This window comes from Dromiciops gliroides, chromosome 1 (genome assembly GCF_019393635.1).
Source record: "Dromiciops gliroides isolate mDroGli1 chromosome 1, mDroGli1.pri, whole genome shotgun sequence".
In the NCBI taxonomy this organism is placed as follows: Eukaryota; Metazoa; Chordata; class Mammalia; order Microbiotheria; family Microbiotheriidae; genus Dromiciops; species Dromiciops gliroides.
The window spans coordinates 572087732-572106225 of NC_057861.1; the positions used below are offsets into that span (position 1 = coordinate 572087732).

The 18494-nt window shown below is 40.0% G+C and overlaps 1 protein-coding gene across 4 annotated transcripts; it reads left to right on the forward strand.

The window, feature by feature from the left end:
* Window positions 1-4859: 4859 nt before the first annotated feature.
* On the forward strand, window positions 4860-17902 carry ZFAND5 (zinc finger AN1-type containing 5). 4 transcript variants are annotated; one of them, XM_043964741.1, is made up of 6 exons: window positions 4860-5519; window positions 10057-10216; window positions 11011-11122; window positions 12128-12234; window positions 15495-15620; window positions 16498-17902. In XM_043964741.1, exons 2-6 carry the CDS (start codon window positions 10066-10068, stop codon window positions 16644-16646), a joined length of 645 nt encoding a protein of 214 aa, XP_043820676.1. In that variant the 5' UTR covers window positions 4860-5519; window positions 10057-10065; the 3' UTR covers window positions 16647-17902. The 4 variants fall into 4 exon arrangements, with proteins under 4 accessions (XP_043820676.1, XP_043820684.1, XP_043820701.1 ...); XM_043964749.1 differs by having other exon boundaries at window positions 4867-5519; window positions 12131-12234; XM_043964766.1 differs by lacking the exon at window positions 4860-5519 and adding an exon at window positions 6001-6140.
* The last annotated feature ends 592 nt before the right edge of the window (window positions 17903-18494 follow it).

Consider the following 18494-nt stretch of genomic DNA (forward strand, 5'->3'; position numbering starts at 1 on the left):
GAGGTTGTATTCTCTTGGTTCAATTTCACACCCCCCCCCCCCACATAGCACCAGAAGACCAGACTATGCCATCTTATTCTACGCCTGACCTCAATTCCCCCTCCTGATGCCATGGAGATCCCTGTTTTATGCCTCATTTAGATAATCATAGAGTTGTCCAACAAAGATATGGCAAGTCTCAATGAATCTTTTATCTTTTTAATTTATACATGAGAGACTCCTTTTTGGAGGAAAGACTTTAAGACAATATTTTGCTCTTCAGATGCATCCTTTTCTTAATAGTCAACATATAATAAGCAAAGATCTAAGGTGTCTCAATTGATGTCTACTGACCTATAAAAATTTCCATGTTAGGCTCATATGGTTTATTGATGTAAAGTTGGTGCTTTGTGAGTGAACTTAATTCCAAGGTCTTTAAGGCCATATAACTTAAAGGTCATATTTTCCAGACTTTTTTTGGTCTCTCAAATGGCAGGGCTAGAAGGAATGCTTAAAAGGCTTTGAACTAGGGAAGCCAATGTGGGGGAGGAGGCAAGCCATTTCCTTTACATAGAAGTCCTGTTCCTTTCCCATACCTCTAATACACTCTCTCATTTACTGCTTTCTTCTCCACCTCCCATCTCTTAAAAGGAATTATTCAGCAAAACTGCATCAGATCAAGGGATGTCTTCTATGAACTTCCATGAGTTCTTACTGTGGTCTTGGGAGGTTTCCTGATATGATAGCAACTATCAGGGCCAGAATGTCCTCTGTACTACTCCCATTCCTTAGCCAAAACTAAATTTGCTCTGGGTACCAGAATTTCTAGTTATGACTATACATACCCACAGAATTTCAGGTCTTTTTGTTACTCTAGAGTATTCTAATTTAGGGAGTGAAAAAACACAAATGCTAAATGGAACAATATTTGAAGAATTTCAGCATATATTACATTAGTAAGTGGCCTCCTAACTAAAAGGTTAAAGTGGTTACTGATACTGAAAGAAGATGCTATGGATGCTGCTGAAAACTTAAAGAACACTGATACAGACAGTGAAGATGTCACTGAAGACAAGAAAATATCATAAAAGAATGCTGCTTCAGACTTTATTAGAAGCATTAATAACCATTTTAACCTTTTATATTACTTTCTAGGTCACTTGCATCCCAGTCATATTAGTTGTAGGTCTAATTCTGCCAATTTGGCTACTTGCGTGATGATACCTAGTTGAACTTCATTTTTACACATATTGTGTACTTATGTATAGACAACTGGAGCCATGGGGTTTCATCACTAGCTTCCTTTCTCAAATTGCATTTTCCATTTCTGGATATCTCAACTAATATTCTTAGCCTTTTCCATTCCCTCAGCTGCTAGTGCCTTCCTCTCTAAGGTGACTTTCCATCTATTCTTTTTTTTTTTTCTTAACATTTTTCCATCTATCTCCCCCTTTAATATGCAAGCTTCTTGGGGATAGGTACTGTTTTTCTTTGTATCCCCAACAGTTGGCAAGCACTTAATAAGCTTGTTTATCAATTGCATTACCTTCATGAGAAAACAACTCCAAAGTGTGGACATTTAGGTTACTGATGCTAAAGAAAAATTGCATTTTTGCAACTACAAATACTTATGCTCCTTGATATTTGAGGATGTCAGACTTGTGGGTGGCAGATAACTAACCCTTGTCAGTAAGTGACAGATATGTTACTGAGTTTCCTTGTAAACCCAGATACCTTAGCTTTTTTTCTTAGGAACTACTTCCCATGTATTAATTCTTTCCTGGGGCGGGTGGTTATCCTCCTTTAGAATTTCTCCAAATTCTACCTTTACATTCTCATGCTTTGATTGTGAGTTCACAACTAAATGTAAGTAGCTCCCAACTTACAAGTGGGTGGCTTTATAAAAGTTCACCTTTAAGTCAGTTGTTTGGAATATGAGACTATGTATATAGTATAGACATTGTTCAAAAGTAGAATAAGGAGCTCATTTCTAGTTACAGCTCTGTCTGTATAACTTTGAGTCAGTCACAAATGCTCTTCCTCTTAGCTGCCTCTCCTGAAAAATGAAGGGGTTCTATGAGATGATTTCTAATATCTCTTCCAATTCTAAAAATTCTATGATTTTGTTTTCCCAAACAATGTCCTTAGCTAACCCATGGAAGTCTTTTGGGCAGAATCATACAATTAAGAACTGAAAGGAAAACTGGAAATTATCTAGTCCAATTCTCTCATTTTATCAGCCAAGAAGCTGAGTTCTGGAAAAATTAAGGGATTCATACCTTAGGTCACACAAGTCAAGTCAAGTCAAGAAACATTAATAAATAATATGCTGGGGGGGGGCAGCTAGGTGGTGAAGTGGATGAAGCACTGGCCCTGCATTCAGGACTCGAGTTCAAATCCAGCCCAGCTGTGTGACCCTGGGCAAGTCATTTAACAAAACAAAACAAAACACCCTAAAAATAAACAAACAAATAAATAATATGATAGGCACGCAGCATTGGTCCTGATAGCCAAGTCTTGTTCTTTTTTATTATACCACAAATTTGGCCCATGATGTTAGTAGAGGTATAATATAACAGGTTCCCCTCAAATTTCCAGAGAATAATGGGTCTGAAGTTCTAACTGAAAACTCATGGCACTAGGAAGTATAGCTATAGTCCCAGCCTCCGAAAGATTGCCCTCCTCCGAAGGCCAGGCATTTACAACTAACTTTCTTTTGTTCCAGGGAGCTTCTCTAAGCAGCAATTTCACAAAATGCTAACGTGTTATAACCTATATCGGGCTTGTTATGAACAATTATTGATCACACATCATAGAGGTTTTTTGGATTTCTAGTAGCAAATTATTCAATCTTGCATTTATGCAACATTAAAAAAAAGTCTCCAAAGTTGTGTTTATGTCCTCAACAAAGACAATTATATCCTTCAACTTTTTAGCAGCCCTCAAAATATCACACTGCACTACCATTTATGAAAAAGGGGCAAATTAAAATAAATTGATTCATCAGAAACTTATTCAAGAAAACAAATTCCAAGGGTTCTGAGGACATATTTAGATCACTGTCCAAAAAAACACCACCAGTTTGATAACTGATCACAAAAATCTTGAGAGCAGAAAAGTATGTCTTGAGTGCTATGATTCAGGAATGTGGCAATTAAAAGGATTTGAATGAAATTTGACTGGGCTTCAGTTAATGCAGTGCCATAAACCAGAATTATCCACTTGTCAAACCTCAACTTCTACAACTCTACAACCAAATGAAAGAAGAAAAAAAATCGCTTAATATTTTACAAACCTTATTTGGTGCACTTTAGCTATTACTTTTTTTGTCTGCTAGTTTCAGTGTTATTTCATTTTCTAGCGAAGTCAGAATGACTTAATTCTCTCGTTATCCCTGATTTTTCCAAACATACTTTGTGCCATTTTGAATTTCCCTATTGAATCTTTCCCCTGATAAGTCTCCATCTGCTTTATGGTCTTAGCCAATGGTTGCTTGTTTTCTCTCCCACACACGCCCCCCTCCTTTTTTCTTTTCTTTCTTTCTTTCTTTTTTTTTTTTTTTGGTGTTTGTTCCTTACTCAAACATTCCTTTGATGGAACATTAGGTACTTTCTCCCAATTCACGACCGCCTTGCTGAAAGAGTAGATTTCTAGGGGTTTCCAAAGGTTGGCCAAAACAGTCTGTCCAGAACAGAAATACTACTTTAGGGCCAAAAGAAAAGGCTGCCCAGGGCGCCGAGAGTTTTTCCTGACACAGCAAAACCACTGCACGACCTTGGGCTAGTCACTTCAAGTTCTCCCGGCTCAGATTTCCCATTTGTAAAGGGGTGTTAATGATACCTCCAGGTGGCACCGGGAGAGAAATGCGTATGTGACCAAAGTGAGCATGGCTGCGATAATAGGACCAAGAGAAGGAGAGACTGACCTATCTGGTAGATAAGAGAGACTTCTTTCGATCATCCTCCATGAACTTAACCATCTCCAACCACTTCCCTCCCCCCCCCCCCAAAAAAAAAAAAAGTCCTCCCTTGGCTTGAGACAAAACGTGAGAAGTTTCAGGATGGGAGGAGGGGAGGAATAGGAGCTTTAACCCGAAAGTTGCAGAAGGGTGAGGGCGTTAATCAAGTTAAAAATAGACTTGCGTCCTCTACGCTACTCCCGCCTCCCAGTCCCACCCTCTGGGTGGTGGCCCCAGGAGCTAAGGAGTTTTTTGCATAGATCTGAGTGACAGTTGCTTTGTCTCCCCCAGCCCCCCCCCCCCCTTCCCTGGGCGGCCCTCTGAAGGCTCGGCTTTCCCGTCCCCGCCTGCTGCCTCCACCTACTCGCATCTAGTGTCTCGGAGTTTGGGAGCCTGGGGGCGGAGTCACTGAGAAGCCTTCGTCATCTTCGTCATCGTCCTCGAGGCTAGAGCAGCAGCGGCAGGAGGAGGAGGAGGAGGAGGAGGAGGAGGAGGAGGAGGAGGAGGAGGAGGAGGAGGAGGAGGAGGAGGAGGAGGAGGAGGAGGAGGAGGAGGAGGAGGAGGAGGAGGAGGAGGAGGAGGAGGAGGAGGAGGAGGAGGAGGAGGAGGAGGAGGAGGAGGAGGAGGAGGAGGAGGAGGAGGAGGAGGAGGAGGAGGAGGAGGAGGAGGAGGAGGAGGAGGAGGAGGAGGAGCAGCAGCAGCAGCAGCAGCAGCAGCAGCAGCAGCAGCAGCAGGAGGAGCCGTTGCCTCGGTTGGTTGGAGAGCTGTTTGCGGCTGCTGCTTGCTGTACACAGCCCGCCCCTGCCGCCGCCGACGCCGCCGGAGGGGTTTTCGCTGACGTCCCCGCCCCGCCTCCTTCTGCCTTGAGACTTGGGGCTGAGACCGAGCGAACAGACAGCAGAAAGCTCGTAGCAGCAGGTTTGCCTCTACGCCGGAGGTTGCTGGTGGCGGAGGGGGGCGGGGGCGGCGCGAGCGATCGAGCGTGAGCGTGAGACCCGCTCCCGGGAGCCGCGAGAACCTCGCCCGGAGGTGGAGGAAGGAGAAGGAACAGCCCTATAAAAAGACCGGCCCAAGCCCGGCCTGGGAGCTGCCGCCTCTGGGAGGAAGCGGCCTTGTCGTTGTCGCCTTTCCTCCGCCTCTTCCAGCGCCCGTCCCCCTCCCACTCCCTCCTCCCATTTCCCGAGCCCCTCGGCGTGTCTCGGCCACGCTCCACGCCGCCGAAACAAAGGAGGGAACCGGGGAGCGAAGGCGGTCGCGCGAGCTCGGACCCCCGGACTTTCGCTCGCGCGCCCGGTTCCGGGGCAGCCAACGGCACCTGGGCGCTGTGGAGGAGACGGCGCCCGAGGAGGAGGCGCCGCTGGTGCTGCCGCCTCTGCCTCCGCTGGTGGGCGCGAGCTCCGCCCGGGACCTGCCCCGCTGCACGCGCCTCGCCCGGCCCGGCTCCAGCGCTGCAGCCGCGCGCCCTCCCTCTCCCGCCCCTCCTCCTCCAAGCCGTCCCGGAGGCAGCGCTGGGCGCCCTTTTCACCTCCTGCAGCTTCTCCTCACTCCCATCTGGATTTCGCGGCCGCTTGGAACCCACCCCGTAAGTGAGGATGAAGGGGGAAGAGGACTCGCCATTCCCGGTGGGGGAGGGGAATAGTGGGGGAGGGGGGGGACGGTTATTTTTGGTGGGGATGGGGGCTTAGCCGCTGGTAGGCTGAACGGGCGGTATGGAAGAAAGTGATGTAGGGCCTTCCTCATTTCGAGCCGAGGACGCTGGCGGTCCTAGGCGCCCTCCTGGGGGAACCGAGGCCTGTCTGGGTAGAAATCGTTTCCTGGAACGAGCTCGAGGACCCCGAACCTAGGAGCGAGCGTATTGGGCCGGAGCCGTACCGGGCCTGGAGGGGTGGGGGCCCACCTGCGCGAGGCCCGGGGAGGGGAAGAGGGAGGGAACGAGGCCGCAGAGGAAGCACAAAGGCGGCGGCGTCATCTTGTCGTCGTGGCCCGGGGCCCTTCTTCCCAGGCTTCCTCCTCCCTCCCCACCATCTCTCCTTTATCCCACCCCATTGCGGCGGCCTCGTCGTGGCGAGGACGTGGAAACCGCCCCCCCCCCCAACCCCTTAGAAACCCGTCGGGAAGCGGCTGCTGCCCTGGGCGAGGAGAGAAAGGGAGGAAGAAACAAAGAGGAACTGGAGGAAGACTCCGGGCAGCACCCCGCACCCGTGTGTGTAGTTCCGTGTGTATGTGTGTGTGTATCCGTGTGTCCGACCCCCGCCCCGCTTAGCTGACCCAGGAGGGTTCAGGTTCTGTGTGTGAGTAGAGGGAAAGGCCAGAGGGGGTAGTAGACCCAGGGTGCTTGATGGGTTTGTTCAGCATGACTCAGTGATTTTGTGCCTCACCAGGCCATGCCGGTCTTGTTGTAGGCCTTGATTGGGGGGAGGGGGAGGAGGGCCCCCCTCCCCCATTCTCTGAGGCTGGACACGGTAGCTGTTTTTGAAAAGCCTCTATACTGTCGGCTTTGTTTCACAGAGGAGCAAAGTCTCCCCTTCCCCCAGACTTTTTTTGGGAGGGGGAGCGGGCGTGTAGCTATCCACTGTTTCTTCCCCCCCACACACACACACACACACTCTTTTGTGTGTCTCTACCCCCCAGCTGTCCCTGGCTCGAAAGAAGAGTACGACTTTCCCTTTTGTTCTAGGTCACTTTGGTCGTGAACGTGACATCTTCTTAAAGCCATTTTCCTTACAAGTCTTGGAAAAAATCTTGCCAAATATATGTGCTCAAAACAAAGCTTGCATTTTTAGTGAAGGTTTGGAGGTTGGCTGTCCGCATGGTTCTTTTCTTTAGTGTGGGCCTTCCGTAACTTTGGTTTTTAAGAGGAGGTTATTAGGTTTGAAACTGGGTCTCTCTGACCTAAATACTATTTATCCTGTCACTTAAGTTATTCTAAGGAAGCCCTGTGGGCTTCCTCCCCTAATCCTTAGGTTAAGACAGACAGACACAGACACACACTCTCTTGAATCCCTAAGTTTGTGGAAATATTGCTACTTAATTTGAATTGATTTTAGAAATGCTGGTTTCAAACCGAATTTCCCACAGATTAAAATTTATTGTGGCAGCCATGAAGGAAAATAAAGGTACCTTATTTAAATAGTGTGAGGATTTTGCTATGTGTCTGTTTTTAAGATGAGGTAAAAGGGGAGTTTCCCTTGTGGGGTAATTTTTGCAAAACTCTAGCTCTAAAATTAATCACTAAGAAATGCAACCTTATAAATTCTTGTTTCAGTCCTAAACAAAGGCATTTTTTACAAAATGATTATTTGATAGCCTGACTAATGGTAAACAGGCCTCCCCACTCCCAAAAGTTTATGTGCAGAATTCACCAGTTTGAATGACTGGCCTTGATGATCTTCTCAGATGTTCCTTATCATGTTGAAATGTTTGTTGCTCTTTAAAATGACTGATGAACGCTGCTATATCTTTTATATGGGATTTTAGATTGTCCTCCTTCCTTACATAAAGGAAATTGGAGCAATGTTAATGGGATTTTACATTTTCCCATTATAGTAGTTATAGGAGTTCTACAGTTTCAGTTCTTTAGGTCTTCTAGGAGTTGGCAGCCTCTGGGATATAAATAGAAGCTGATTTCAGAGGCCCCTGTTGACTAGGTTGTATGTGAGAGCCTCCACCTCAGCCTGTCACATTGCAGCCTTGTGACAGGCGGAAGCTAATGTACCCACCCATGTGATCTAAGCTTCTGAGAAGTATTAAAGCTAGCAGAGCACACGTGATGACATTTAAAACTAGTGTTCCAGGGGAAAACAGTGAGATAGAAAGCAAGTTAGAGGATGCTGGCTTCCTAGTGGCCTTATCTAGCAAGGACAATTTTTTATATATCCTCTGGAGTAGAGGAGGTGGCAAATTTTGATCTACTGAGTGGACATACTTGGGTTTGTTTTTTTGTTTGTGGTGGTGGAATTTGTGGTGTTCCCCATAGTTTGTTACTTGCCCCAAAGCACAAAAACCAGTCTTTAATTTTCAAATTTAGGATTAGAACTTTAAATAGATTGTGGCTTGATCTATATGGTGTTCACAAGGTTGGTTTTTTTTTTTTTATCTTGTGGCTTACTTTTAAAGGTGTTGTCAAGTGATGCTTGGACCCTACTACCAGAGGAATGAACTAGCATAATTTTTAGTCTTTGGAGAAGCAGTAACTTGAAATCAAGGGTTTGACTTTGCATAAAAACAGACTACTACTTGAGACTTGTTAGGCCATCACATTTTCATTTGCATAAATCACTTAAGGGTATTTTTGGTACTGTTTTAAAATGTTTTTTGTAAGATGCTTTCAGCCAGTTTTTTTATTATTTAATAAAGTGACCATGAAATATTTACAGTATCCAGCTCAAAAATGAGTAAGCTAAATTTCCCTACGTGTTCTATTTAAAGGGACAGGCAGCTTGCTTAATTATGAATTTAAATCTGAGCACAGGTCAGCTTGACCAAATACACGTAGTGTTTTTACTAATGTAATCGATAATCACTTTCCCTTACCTCGGCTTGTACTGAATTCATAATAAACTTGAGATATATTCCTGCCCAAGTGCCTTTGCATAGACCCACCCCAATACCTATAATGTTTACTAGAACCCTCTTAATCTCCAACCCCCTACCCCTTAGGAGATTTTAGATGCATTAAAAAGTTCAGTTTGGTTCCTATGCTCTTTTCTTCTTGGAACCCTTTATTTTACCTTCCCCTAGTTAGTGGTCTCCTTATCTCACATTTACTTATTTGTAACTTCTCCCACTCCCTAAAATAGAATCTCATTTTTCAGGAGGCTGTTTTTCCTATCATCTGTATTTTAAGTCTAACAGTAATCTTGAACAGAGTAGACACACTTAGATGCTTGTTGACGTCAGGATTTTAGCTAATATTAACCCTCCATTTTTTAGTTTCTCAATTTTGGTTTGATTACAGTTTTTAAAAATAATTAAAATGTTCCATAAGCCTACAGTGTGCTGCCCTTTAAAATTATTTGCTACTGGCAATTATGCTGATATTTTAGAATGATCTGAACCTTCCAATTGCTATCTTTTAAAAATTCTTATGGATCACTTTTCTCTAAGAACAGGGAATTCGTACCTAGAGGACAACCTAATGAGCTTAATTTGTCTTCAATTTGTGGCAGATCAGTTGATTACACTGAGTGCCAATTATAACGGTGCCCTTGGAAACAAGGATTTGGTTGCTATATCGAGTTCTGTCCAGTAATAACCTTGCACCAGAGATTAACCACCAGTGAAGGTGAAGTATTTATATTGCCATAACTTTTCCATGTCCCTGTTCCCACAAGCAGCAAAGTTTTTGTACCTCCTACAAGTAGAAAGTTAAGGAGCATTTGCTCTAAATTTATCACAGTAACTGGAGTCCTTGGCTTGAGTAATCTAAAAATTGATAAAGCAAAATTGTCAACAGATACTATCTTTTTAAGTACTCAGAGAACTAATTTTCTTCAAGAGAAGAGTACAAGGAGGGGTTTCACAAGAAGCAGCTGACCTAGAGATACTTAAGGATCTTCACATATGTTATTGCCAGTTAACAGGCTAGGTCAGATTACAAACACAACCTTGTTTAAACTCCCTCTGAAACTTTATAAACACTTTTCAAGCTTTAAAAGAAGACTTATTGAGATTTCCTGTCAAGCCATTATGTTAGCTAGCTTTTTTCCAAAATGATTTACTGAGTAAGTAATTTTATTGTTTATGAAATTATTCATGTAAAGGAACAAAATAAATACCAAATCTCAGAACTTGTGAAAAGTCACATTGCTTTGTTTCTCTTTCTGAAAATATTGCTTATCAACGAGAAGTGATAGAATGGAAATTAATGGTATGGGGAAGGTAAATATATAGTTTTAGAATTTTTCAAAATGAAAAATACCTTGGATTCAGAAAAGAGACAACAAACTAGTATTTTCTACTGAAATTCATTATGAATACAGTTACTGCTTTTGTTAAGAATGCTGAGGTCATTTGTTTCTAGAAAAAGCAAAGATACTGATGATATCATACCAAGTCAGTGATTGATTTTGGTGATATGCCAGCTTCTAATGCATTTTTTTTTCTACTTTTATTTACAGCCCAGAGAAATGGCTCAGGAGACAAACCAGACCCCAGGGCCCATGCTGTGTAGCACAGGATGTGGCTTTTATGGAAATCCTAGGACAAATGGCATGTGTTCAGTTTGCTACAAAGAACATCTTCAACGGCAGCAGAATAGTGGCAGAATGAGCCCAATGGGTAAGTTGTTGCCAAGGAAAATCATATTTGAAGAAGTGGCGGAAAGAACCCCAGAACCAAGTATGTGAGCAAAAGCTGGGAACTTATACTGAAATCTACTGAAACCTGAGGGGAAATTTTTTTGAACTTAAAAGGCAACAACAAAATACTCAATTCAACAAGCTTGTTTTAAGCACCTATGTGCAATGCACTCTGCAAGGTGCTGAAGATAAAGATGAAGGCAAAAAAGGAACAGCAGCAACAACCAAAAAAACTAGGCCCTGTCCTCAAAGAGCTTACTTGGGGAAAAGAGCAGGGAAAGCTGCATAATTTAGATTCTCAGTTTTTATATTTGAGAATTTGCTCCATGTTTCAAGAATGCTTTGGATATGTCCTTTTAATTTTGTATTTTGTTTGAACCATCACCCTAGAAATAAGTAGTGGATCCTGCCAGCATAGTTAAAGATGATTAGAAGATCAACATATCTTAACATTTTGTGTGATTGTTTATTAATATGAAAATATGTTTGAGGTTACTTGATAGTAAACTAATTCTTAAAAATAATAATCTCAGGAGTTGTAAGGAATATCAGAGGTCATCTATCTAGTCCAACTTGTACCTGAAAAGGAAGTCCCTCCTACAACATTCTTGACAAGTGGTCATCTAGCATCTGCTCTTTCAGTGGTGATGGGGAACTCAATATCTACTCAGGTGGCCCTTTCCATCTTTGGACATCTTGTAGGTTGGAAAAATTATCCTTCCTGAATGTTTAAGAAGTTTCTCCCAATCTGCTGTTCCTGTTTTTGTTTTATAGGATCAGCTAGTGGTTCCAACAGTCCTACCTCAGACTCTGCATCAGTTCAAAGAGCAGAAGCTAGTTTAAACAACTGTGAAGGTGCTGCTGGCAGCACATCTGAAAAATCAAGGTAAGATTTTGTTTTCAGGTTATTTTTGTGTTACCAGGCATAAGTGAGTGAAATTGTGCCATAGTTCTCCCTGATAAGGGAATACTTCAAATGTATCAAGTTCTACATGTCAAGCATTACATGTGAAATGATACATAGTAGTTGTCTGAAAATATAAGCATTACAATGCACTTGTGTAAAGAAAGCTTTGCAATTAGAATTTGAGATATACAGAGCCTTTGTGCATTTTTAAATGTCAAAGGAGGGCATAGAGTCAACAAGTAATAAATGCACTTGAGTTATTTAATCAAATAGACAAATTTAAATGGGAGTGTAACCTTGGCAGTTACTATTGTAGTATTGACAAGGACTGGTCATTCAGGCTTTGGTTCAACTCATGAAAATAGGAACCCCACCATACCAAGTACTGGTGGATTTAAGAGATGAACAAAGCATAATCCCTGCCCCTGTTCTCAAGGAACTTCAAGTCTATCAGTCAAGAAAAGACTTAAATGAATTAAAATGCAAAGAGTAAAAGTACATAAACCAACAAACTGTACCATTTAGTGAAAGAGAGGCAATATTGCCTCTCATAACTATGGTACAAATTGGAATGGGAGCAGCACAAAGCTAGCCAAAGTGCTATGATAGTTTGGTTGTAGAAGGCCTTGAACTTTGAAGTAGTTTGTTATTACACATACAGAGTTGTGTGATAGTTGTCCTCTTTATTTTAAAGAAAAAGAGTTGACTCTGTTAATCAGATTACAGATGAATCCATTTGATCAATTGTTATATGCATACTTCCTTTTCTCTTAAGGAGAAAGGCTAGTATGTCAATGAAGACTAGATTATAAAAGTATTTTTAAAGTTCAAACTGCTATGAGGACAAAGTATGACTGCATATATCCTTGTAGACATACAAGCTTTAAAATAAGACACCCAAGAAGCTAAAATATTTTGAAAATACACTATTTTAAACATTGAGCTATTAATGCCTTTAAAAATTTTTATTTTACTGAATTCAAGTAGAAATGTGCCTGTGGCCGCTTTGCCTGTAACACAGCAAATGACAGAAATGAGCATTTCCAGAGAGGACAAAATTACCACACCGAAAACAGAGGCATCAGAGCCAGGTATGCTTTTAATTGCTTAACATTAATTGAAGGTCCTTCTGAATGCTCCTCTGAATTCTAAAGAGGGGGTCCTCACAGCTCTATTTGAAGAACAAAAGAGAAGATATTTGCAAGAAGCATCTTCCTTCCACTGATAAATCATTAATGTAAAACAATACACTTTTTGTGTTAACAAAGCATTTAGTAATATGGAACTTTAAGCAGATGAGAAGGGACAGTTTGAGATCTTTAAAGTCGATCTTTACCAAAAAAATCTACATGTACTAATTTTGATGATGATTAGGTCCTCCAGTGATTCCTTTGGTTAATAAGTTGCTGTTCGATTGTGAAGTGACTGAACTGCTCATTTCTTAACAGCTGTAAAGTTATTTGTGTGTCTTTCCACACAAGAGAACCTAGTATGTGGTAATTCAGTTAATTTTTTCTCATGTATATGGGGTTGTAAAACTAAATCCAAGATACTCCTAATTTGAAAATTGTGATAATTCAAACTAGCTCTTCCTGGTGGTTACCGCTTTTCATTCACTAAAGCCTTTTCAGGGGCAGCTAGCACCAGCCCTGGCTGGATTCAGGAGGACATGAGTTCAAATCTGGCCTCAGATACTTGACATTTACTAGCTGTGTGACACTGGGCAAATCACTTAACCCTCATTGCCCCGACAAAAGCGGGGGGGGGGGGGGGGGGGGGGGGGGGGGGGGGGGGGGGGGGGGAGTAAAGCCATGTCATAATCACCAAAGAAGATATTACATGGATAAATAGTATGCTGTAAGGTTTTATTTTAACATTAACTGGAATATAGTTGTTCAGATACACTGCTAAGGTTTTCAATAAGGTAAGCCTCGGGAATTATCCTTTTTTGAGGAATCCACCCAAGCAAGAAATCAAGTGTGAGGGCCTGCTTGGGGAAGAGGTGACAGAACTGTCAAGAAAATATGGATTTCAACAGTTATATATCAGGTTTAGTATTGGTCACATTTTCTGTAATTAGGCTTTGTTAGACTGAGAAAAGCCTCTTTGGTTGTTAAATTATAAATTACTATGTTGTAGCAATTTATCTTTGTGGTCTCCTAGGTAATGACTTTTAAGTAATGAGGGAATAGGTTTGGAAAGAATGAAAATGCACTGCTTGTATTCCCAGGATGACCTAACGATCACATGAGTAAAAATAAAATAAACTTAGTGGCCAGCTCTTAGGAGTTTGCCAGAAACTTGTTTCCAAGCCAAAAAATTGGGATATAGGTGCTATACTACTTTATAGAAATAAGACTATTCAAAAGCATTTCAGATTCATAGGATAGCAACTTTATGCATTTGCCATACTTTGGGAGTTCTAACATTTAGAGAGAGTGTCTGAATATCTGCTGTGGTTTGTGTGTTCTATATATGGGCCATTGAATCATCCTATAGCTTACTTGCAAATTGTAAATATAAAGTGTACAAATTAATTAACAGGAAGGTGGCTTAGGTGAAAATGAATGGACCTCTCTTTAGCTATTTTTATGTTCATGTTCATGATTACACTTTATATTTACAAAGTTGAAATTTTCAATTTTGCTTTAGGACAGAATAAAGTTTTGTATATGTTGGGGGAAAGTCAGTTTGCTGCCCTTTACAAAATTGGCTGAATTTCTTTTGCCCTTCTAATGGTGCATTGTTTCGCAGTTTAATGAAAAAAGAATACCTGACAGGGGGAGATAAGTTTCCATCATCTGTTTAGTTGATAATTAGTTTGACCTTAGGAAAGTCACATAATTTCGAATTTGATTACTTCTTTTTAAAATGAAGAGATGAGACAAAATTATTATTATTTTTTTTTGGTGAGCCAATGAGGGTTGAGTGACTGGCCCAGGGTCACACAGCTAGTAAGTGTCAAGTGTCTGAAGCTACATTTGAACTCAGGTCCTCCTGAATCCAGGGCCAGTGCTCTATCCACTGCGCCACCTAGCTGCCCCTGACTAAATTATTTCTAAAGGTTCTCTTCACTATAATATTGAGTATACGCTGAGGCTTCCTTAACTTCTTGGATTCCACTAAATAAATTATTTTATAATGCTTCCCAGGTGATTTTTTTATAATACACAAACTGTTCATTTTTATTTATCCTACTGCTAAAATTTTTAGGCTTTTTAATAGTTTCATTACTCTGATGATTAGGGTCATTTATTAAAGTACTATAAAAAGAATTGTTTCACAAAACCCTTGCCAAGTTATCAGTGCTTCTGAAACCAAAGTTGATACTCAATGCTGAAAGCACTGATGCTTATAAACCTTTAAGCAAAATAAATATGGATCAACAAGTAAGGTTATGAGACTGTTTTCTATTAAAATTGTAAGAGGCTTAAATGAAGTACTCAAATGAAGAATATTTTAAGTTTTGTTAAATACCCTAAGAGTTTTATCTTGGAAATTGGAGTTTTAAGTATTTAAGCTTATTATTAGGTTGGCTGAATTTGACAAATCTGGGGTTTGGGGGGTTTCATAATTTGCTATTATCTTTTATTTGGCACCTATGTAAAATTAGTTTTTCAGAGGAGTAAAACCTGATAGTGAAACACCTGACTCTCTTTAATAAAGACATAAGTAATGTGTCTTGCCCCCGAATGTCATCAAAACATTAATTTTATAAATATTGTTACTATGCTTGGTGTTACTTCAGCTATTAAGACTTGAAAAATATGATGGGACAGACAAAAAATTTTGATTCTAGCTGCTTTTCTCCATTTGGTGGGCACAGGATGCATGTAAGTGACATTGAACACTAGCTGAACTCTTTAAAAAATACTCTTCTGGTGTTCAGATGGTTTGGGAGTGGTATGGTATTTCAGCCTTTTATTTTTTATTTTAACAACACCTAGTTTTGAAAAATTGATGCTTTTGTTTATCCAGATGAAAATTATGTTCTGGTTAAATTGGTTCTTCATTTAAGTTAATTTGGGTTTTGCTGCAGCTTGTAGTCCTATTTTGAAAGTTCATACAATATAATAAATGAAATGTTGGCCTATACAATATGACTTCATGCTTTTTGCAAAATTTGAATCTGTTTATCTAAAAGGTAATATTATACCTATGTAAAGAGTCCTCACTAAGAAATTCCGGTCAAAGAATTTTTTTCTAAGTATTTTAGGAGCTCTGCTTAACAGATTGAAGGTAGGATGAGAGTGCTTGAGGAATTATTTGAGGGAATATAATGACCAGATATTTCACAAAGATGTCAACCAGTTAACTTGTCAAATTTCTATTTCTTGGCTTTGTTCTACAGTTGTCACTCAGCCAAGTCCATCAGTTTCTCAGCCTAGTACTTCTCGAAGTGAAGAAAAAGCTCCAGAATTGCCTAAACCAAAGAAGAACAGATGTTTCATGTGCAGGAAGAAAGTTGGCCTTACAGGTATTGCAACTACCTTAAAATCATGTATGTCTCAGAGAGACCACTAATATTCAGTACTAATTGTGAAAAATACTACCACTAATCAAGATTTTTTGTTTTAAAAATTTACCTTAAGAGGTAAATTGTAGGGAGTGGAGGGAAGAATATAACATCTCTGAAATCCTTTTTTCAGCCTTATAGCTGAAATGTGCCCTATTTGCCATATTCCACTATGGCATACATAATAACTAGTAAGAAAAACTTATACGTGTACATTAAAATAAGTTTTTCTCCCATTTTTTCCTTCCTTTTGTCTTTAACCTTCCCATAAAGGTAAGGAAGAATCAACTGACAAATCCCAAGTACAATTTTCTAATATGTAACAACAATCTAAGGGCTAATTCATCAGTAGCCATGATCATAGTTTCTTTCTACCCCACAAGTGGTAAGGCAGGTTCTCTGAATGCTAAAAAGACTTGCTTTGGAAGACTGCCTCCAAACCTGTATGTATAGCATATAGGATTTGGGGAGTCAGGAAGACAGCCATTTATATTCCACTTCTGATGCTTACTACTTAATGTGATATGGACATTGAACTTGTTTCCTCATCTATAAAACAGATATTAGAAAGTAGCTTTTCATTTTTAAAGGAAAATACAGATTTTTTTTTACTAAGTATAAGGTTAAAAGTTATTTCTATATACCCTAAATAATTTACATTACAAGCACATAGGATGAAAATGTATGCATTGCTGAAATGCAAAAGACCTAGTGTTTTTCTTCTATATTGCAGATGTATTGAACTTCACTTCCCCTTCCGTAGTGACCAAGAACCTATAAATTACAGTACTTTAGAACTGAACTTCCCAAGTGACTCTACTTCCTCTTGTTTGTACAGGGTTTGACTGCCGGTGTGGAAATTTGTTTTGTGGACTTCACCGTTATTCTGACAAGCACAACTGCCCCTATGATTATAAAGCAGAAGCTGCTGCAAAAATCAGGAAAGAGAATCCAGTTGTTGTGGCTGAAAAAATCCAGAGAATATAAACTAAATTACTTGTGAAGAGACTGAATTTTGTTTTTGTTTTTATTTTAATATATCGTAGGAAAACATTAAAGAGCAGATGCATGGCATTTTCCTTTGATGTTCTCCAGAGTTTTACTTTAAATTTGTCTGTCTTATAATTGATATTTTAGGATGTTGGATGTTTGTAACAGGCAGAATTGGATAGATACAGCCCTATAAGTGTATATGCCCTCCCTCTGAATAAAATTGGATAATAACCTGCACCATAAATTGAAATGCACAGATATTGGAGACAAGAGTATTTAGTTCACATGTGCCAAACAAATATGTAAAACCTGCATGTTTGCAGCATATCTGCCTTTTGGGAATGTAATCAAGGTATAATATCTTTGGCTAGTGTTATGTGCCTGTATAAAAAAAAAAAGGTACACCAGAACAAAGACTGTCAGTCTACTTTTACCATAGTTAAACTTTGCCCTGTTAATTTCTACAGCTCATTCTTTTGAAGCAGAAAGTAAGCTAAAAGATCAGACCTTTCAGTGAAAAGAATATTTTTGGTGCCATATAAGCCATGGTCTACTAAATGCTGTGAAAGTAAGACATTCTGACTTGAAGGGTAAAAACATTGAAATGTTATATGGGAATAAATTCAACAACTGACTCAAAGATTTGATTCTGTCTCTGAACAGTGTGCTGGCCTGCACCAGAAGATTTGTCTGCTTTACTCTTGTGTAGCTAAAATGTTTGTATAGCACAATACTGGTAGTAGGGTTTTTTGTTTACAAGGAGAAATAAACGCTTACATGGTTTTACATACAGCAGCTTTAATCAAATTACGTGCATCTGATGAATCTTACTTTGCTAAAGGTATTTGAACAGTTTGATTTCTTGTGTATATCTTCTGTTGAACGTGTTTTGGGTTCCAGAAAGGTTGTTTAAAGCTTTTAAAAACTTCAGTTTTCAATGTAATTGCACCCTTCTGCATGGAAAAAAAAAACCATAACCAACATGGCTTAAGTGGTACCCAGAACCACTCTCAGAGGGCTGCTTTTATCATTTTAATTGTACTTGGGTGTAGGATTATAGTTGTTCTTGGGTGTATTGCATGGGCTGCATTATCTAAAGCATTGTACAATAACAACTCTAGAAAAGGCAGTATACTTCACTGATGCTTGTCTGGTAATATCACTTCTGTGTTATAATGGAAGGGTTTCTTTTGTGATGTATGAAACTTGTGGTTTTTTTACATATAAACAAGTACAGTTTAGACTAGTGTTGTGGTAATGCCTGTTTTCATTTGTAAATAGTTAAGTATGTACACAAGGCGCTACTTTTGACTTTTTTCTTATTGCAGTGTTCAGTCCTAGTTTTTACTTCACTCTTAAGGCATCAAGTTTTTGGCTTAAAATTTTATGTACTTTAGTTTGGAGTTAGATAAGCAAATGTGTACAGATAGTTCATATTTATGTATTGCACATAATCATGCTCCTCAGCATTTATGCTATATTGTATTATGTAAATAATAAAAATCATGTACAGAGGGAATTATTTCAACTCGTTCATTGGCTTCTTAGCCATGGGTTACTTTCAGAATTAGAAGCCTTAAAAGGGGGTAAAAATTGATAGCTGTATTCTATAAGGCATTCATTTATTTCTTCGTACTTTTTAGCTCTGTATATAGGCTCAGCATAGTTCTAATGTCACTTTTTTAAGATTTTCCACCTTAATCCATGAGGATCTCTTCTGAAAAGAATTTTTTAAACCTGGACTCTTGTCAATCAGTATGCCAAGATAGGATTTCTAACGTACAGCTCATTACTTGCAGCTTAAAGAAAAAAGTAAACCTATGAAGATCTGAAACTCTTAAC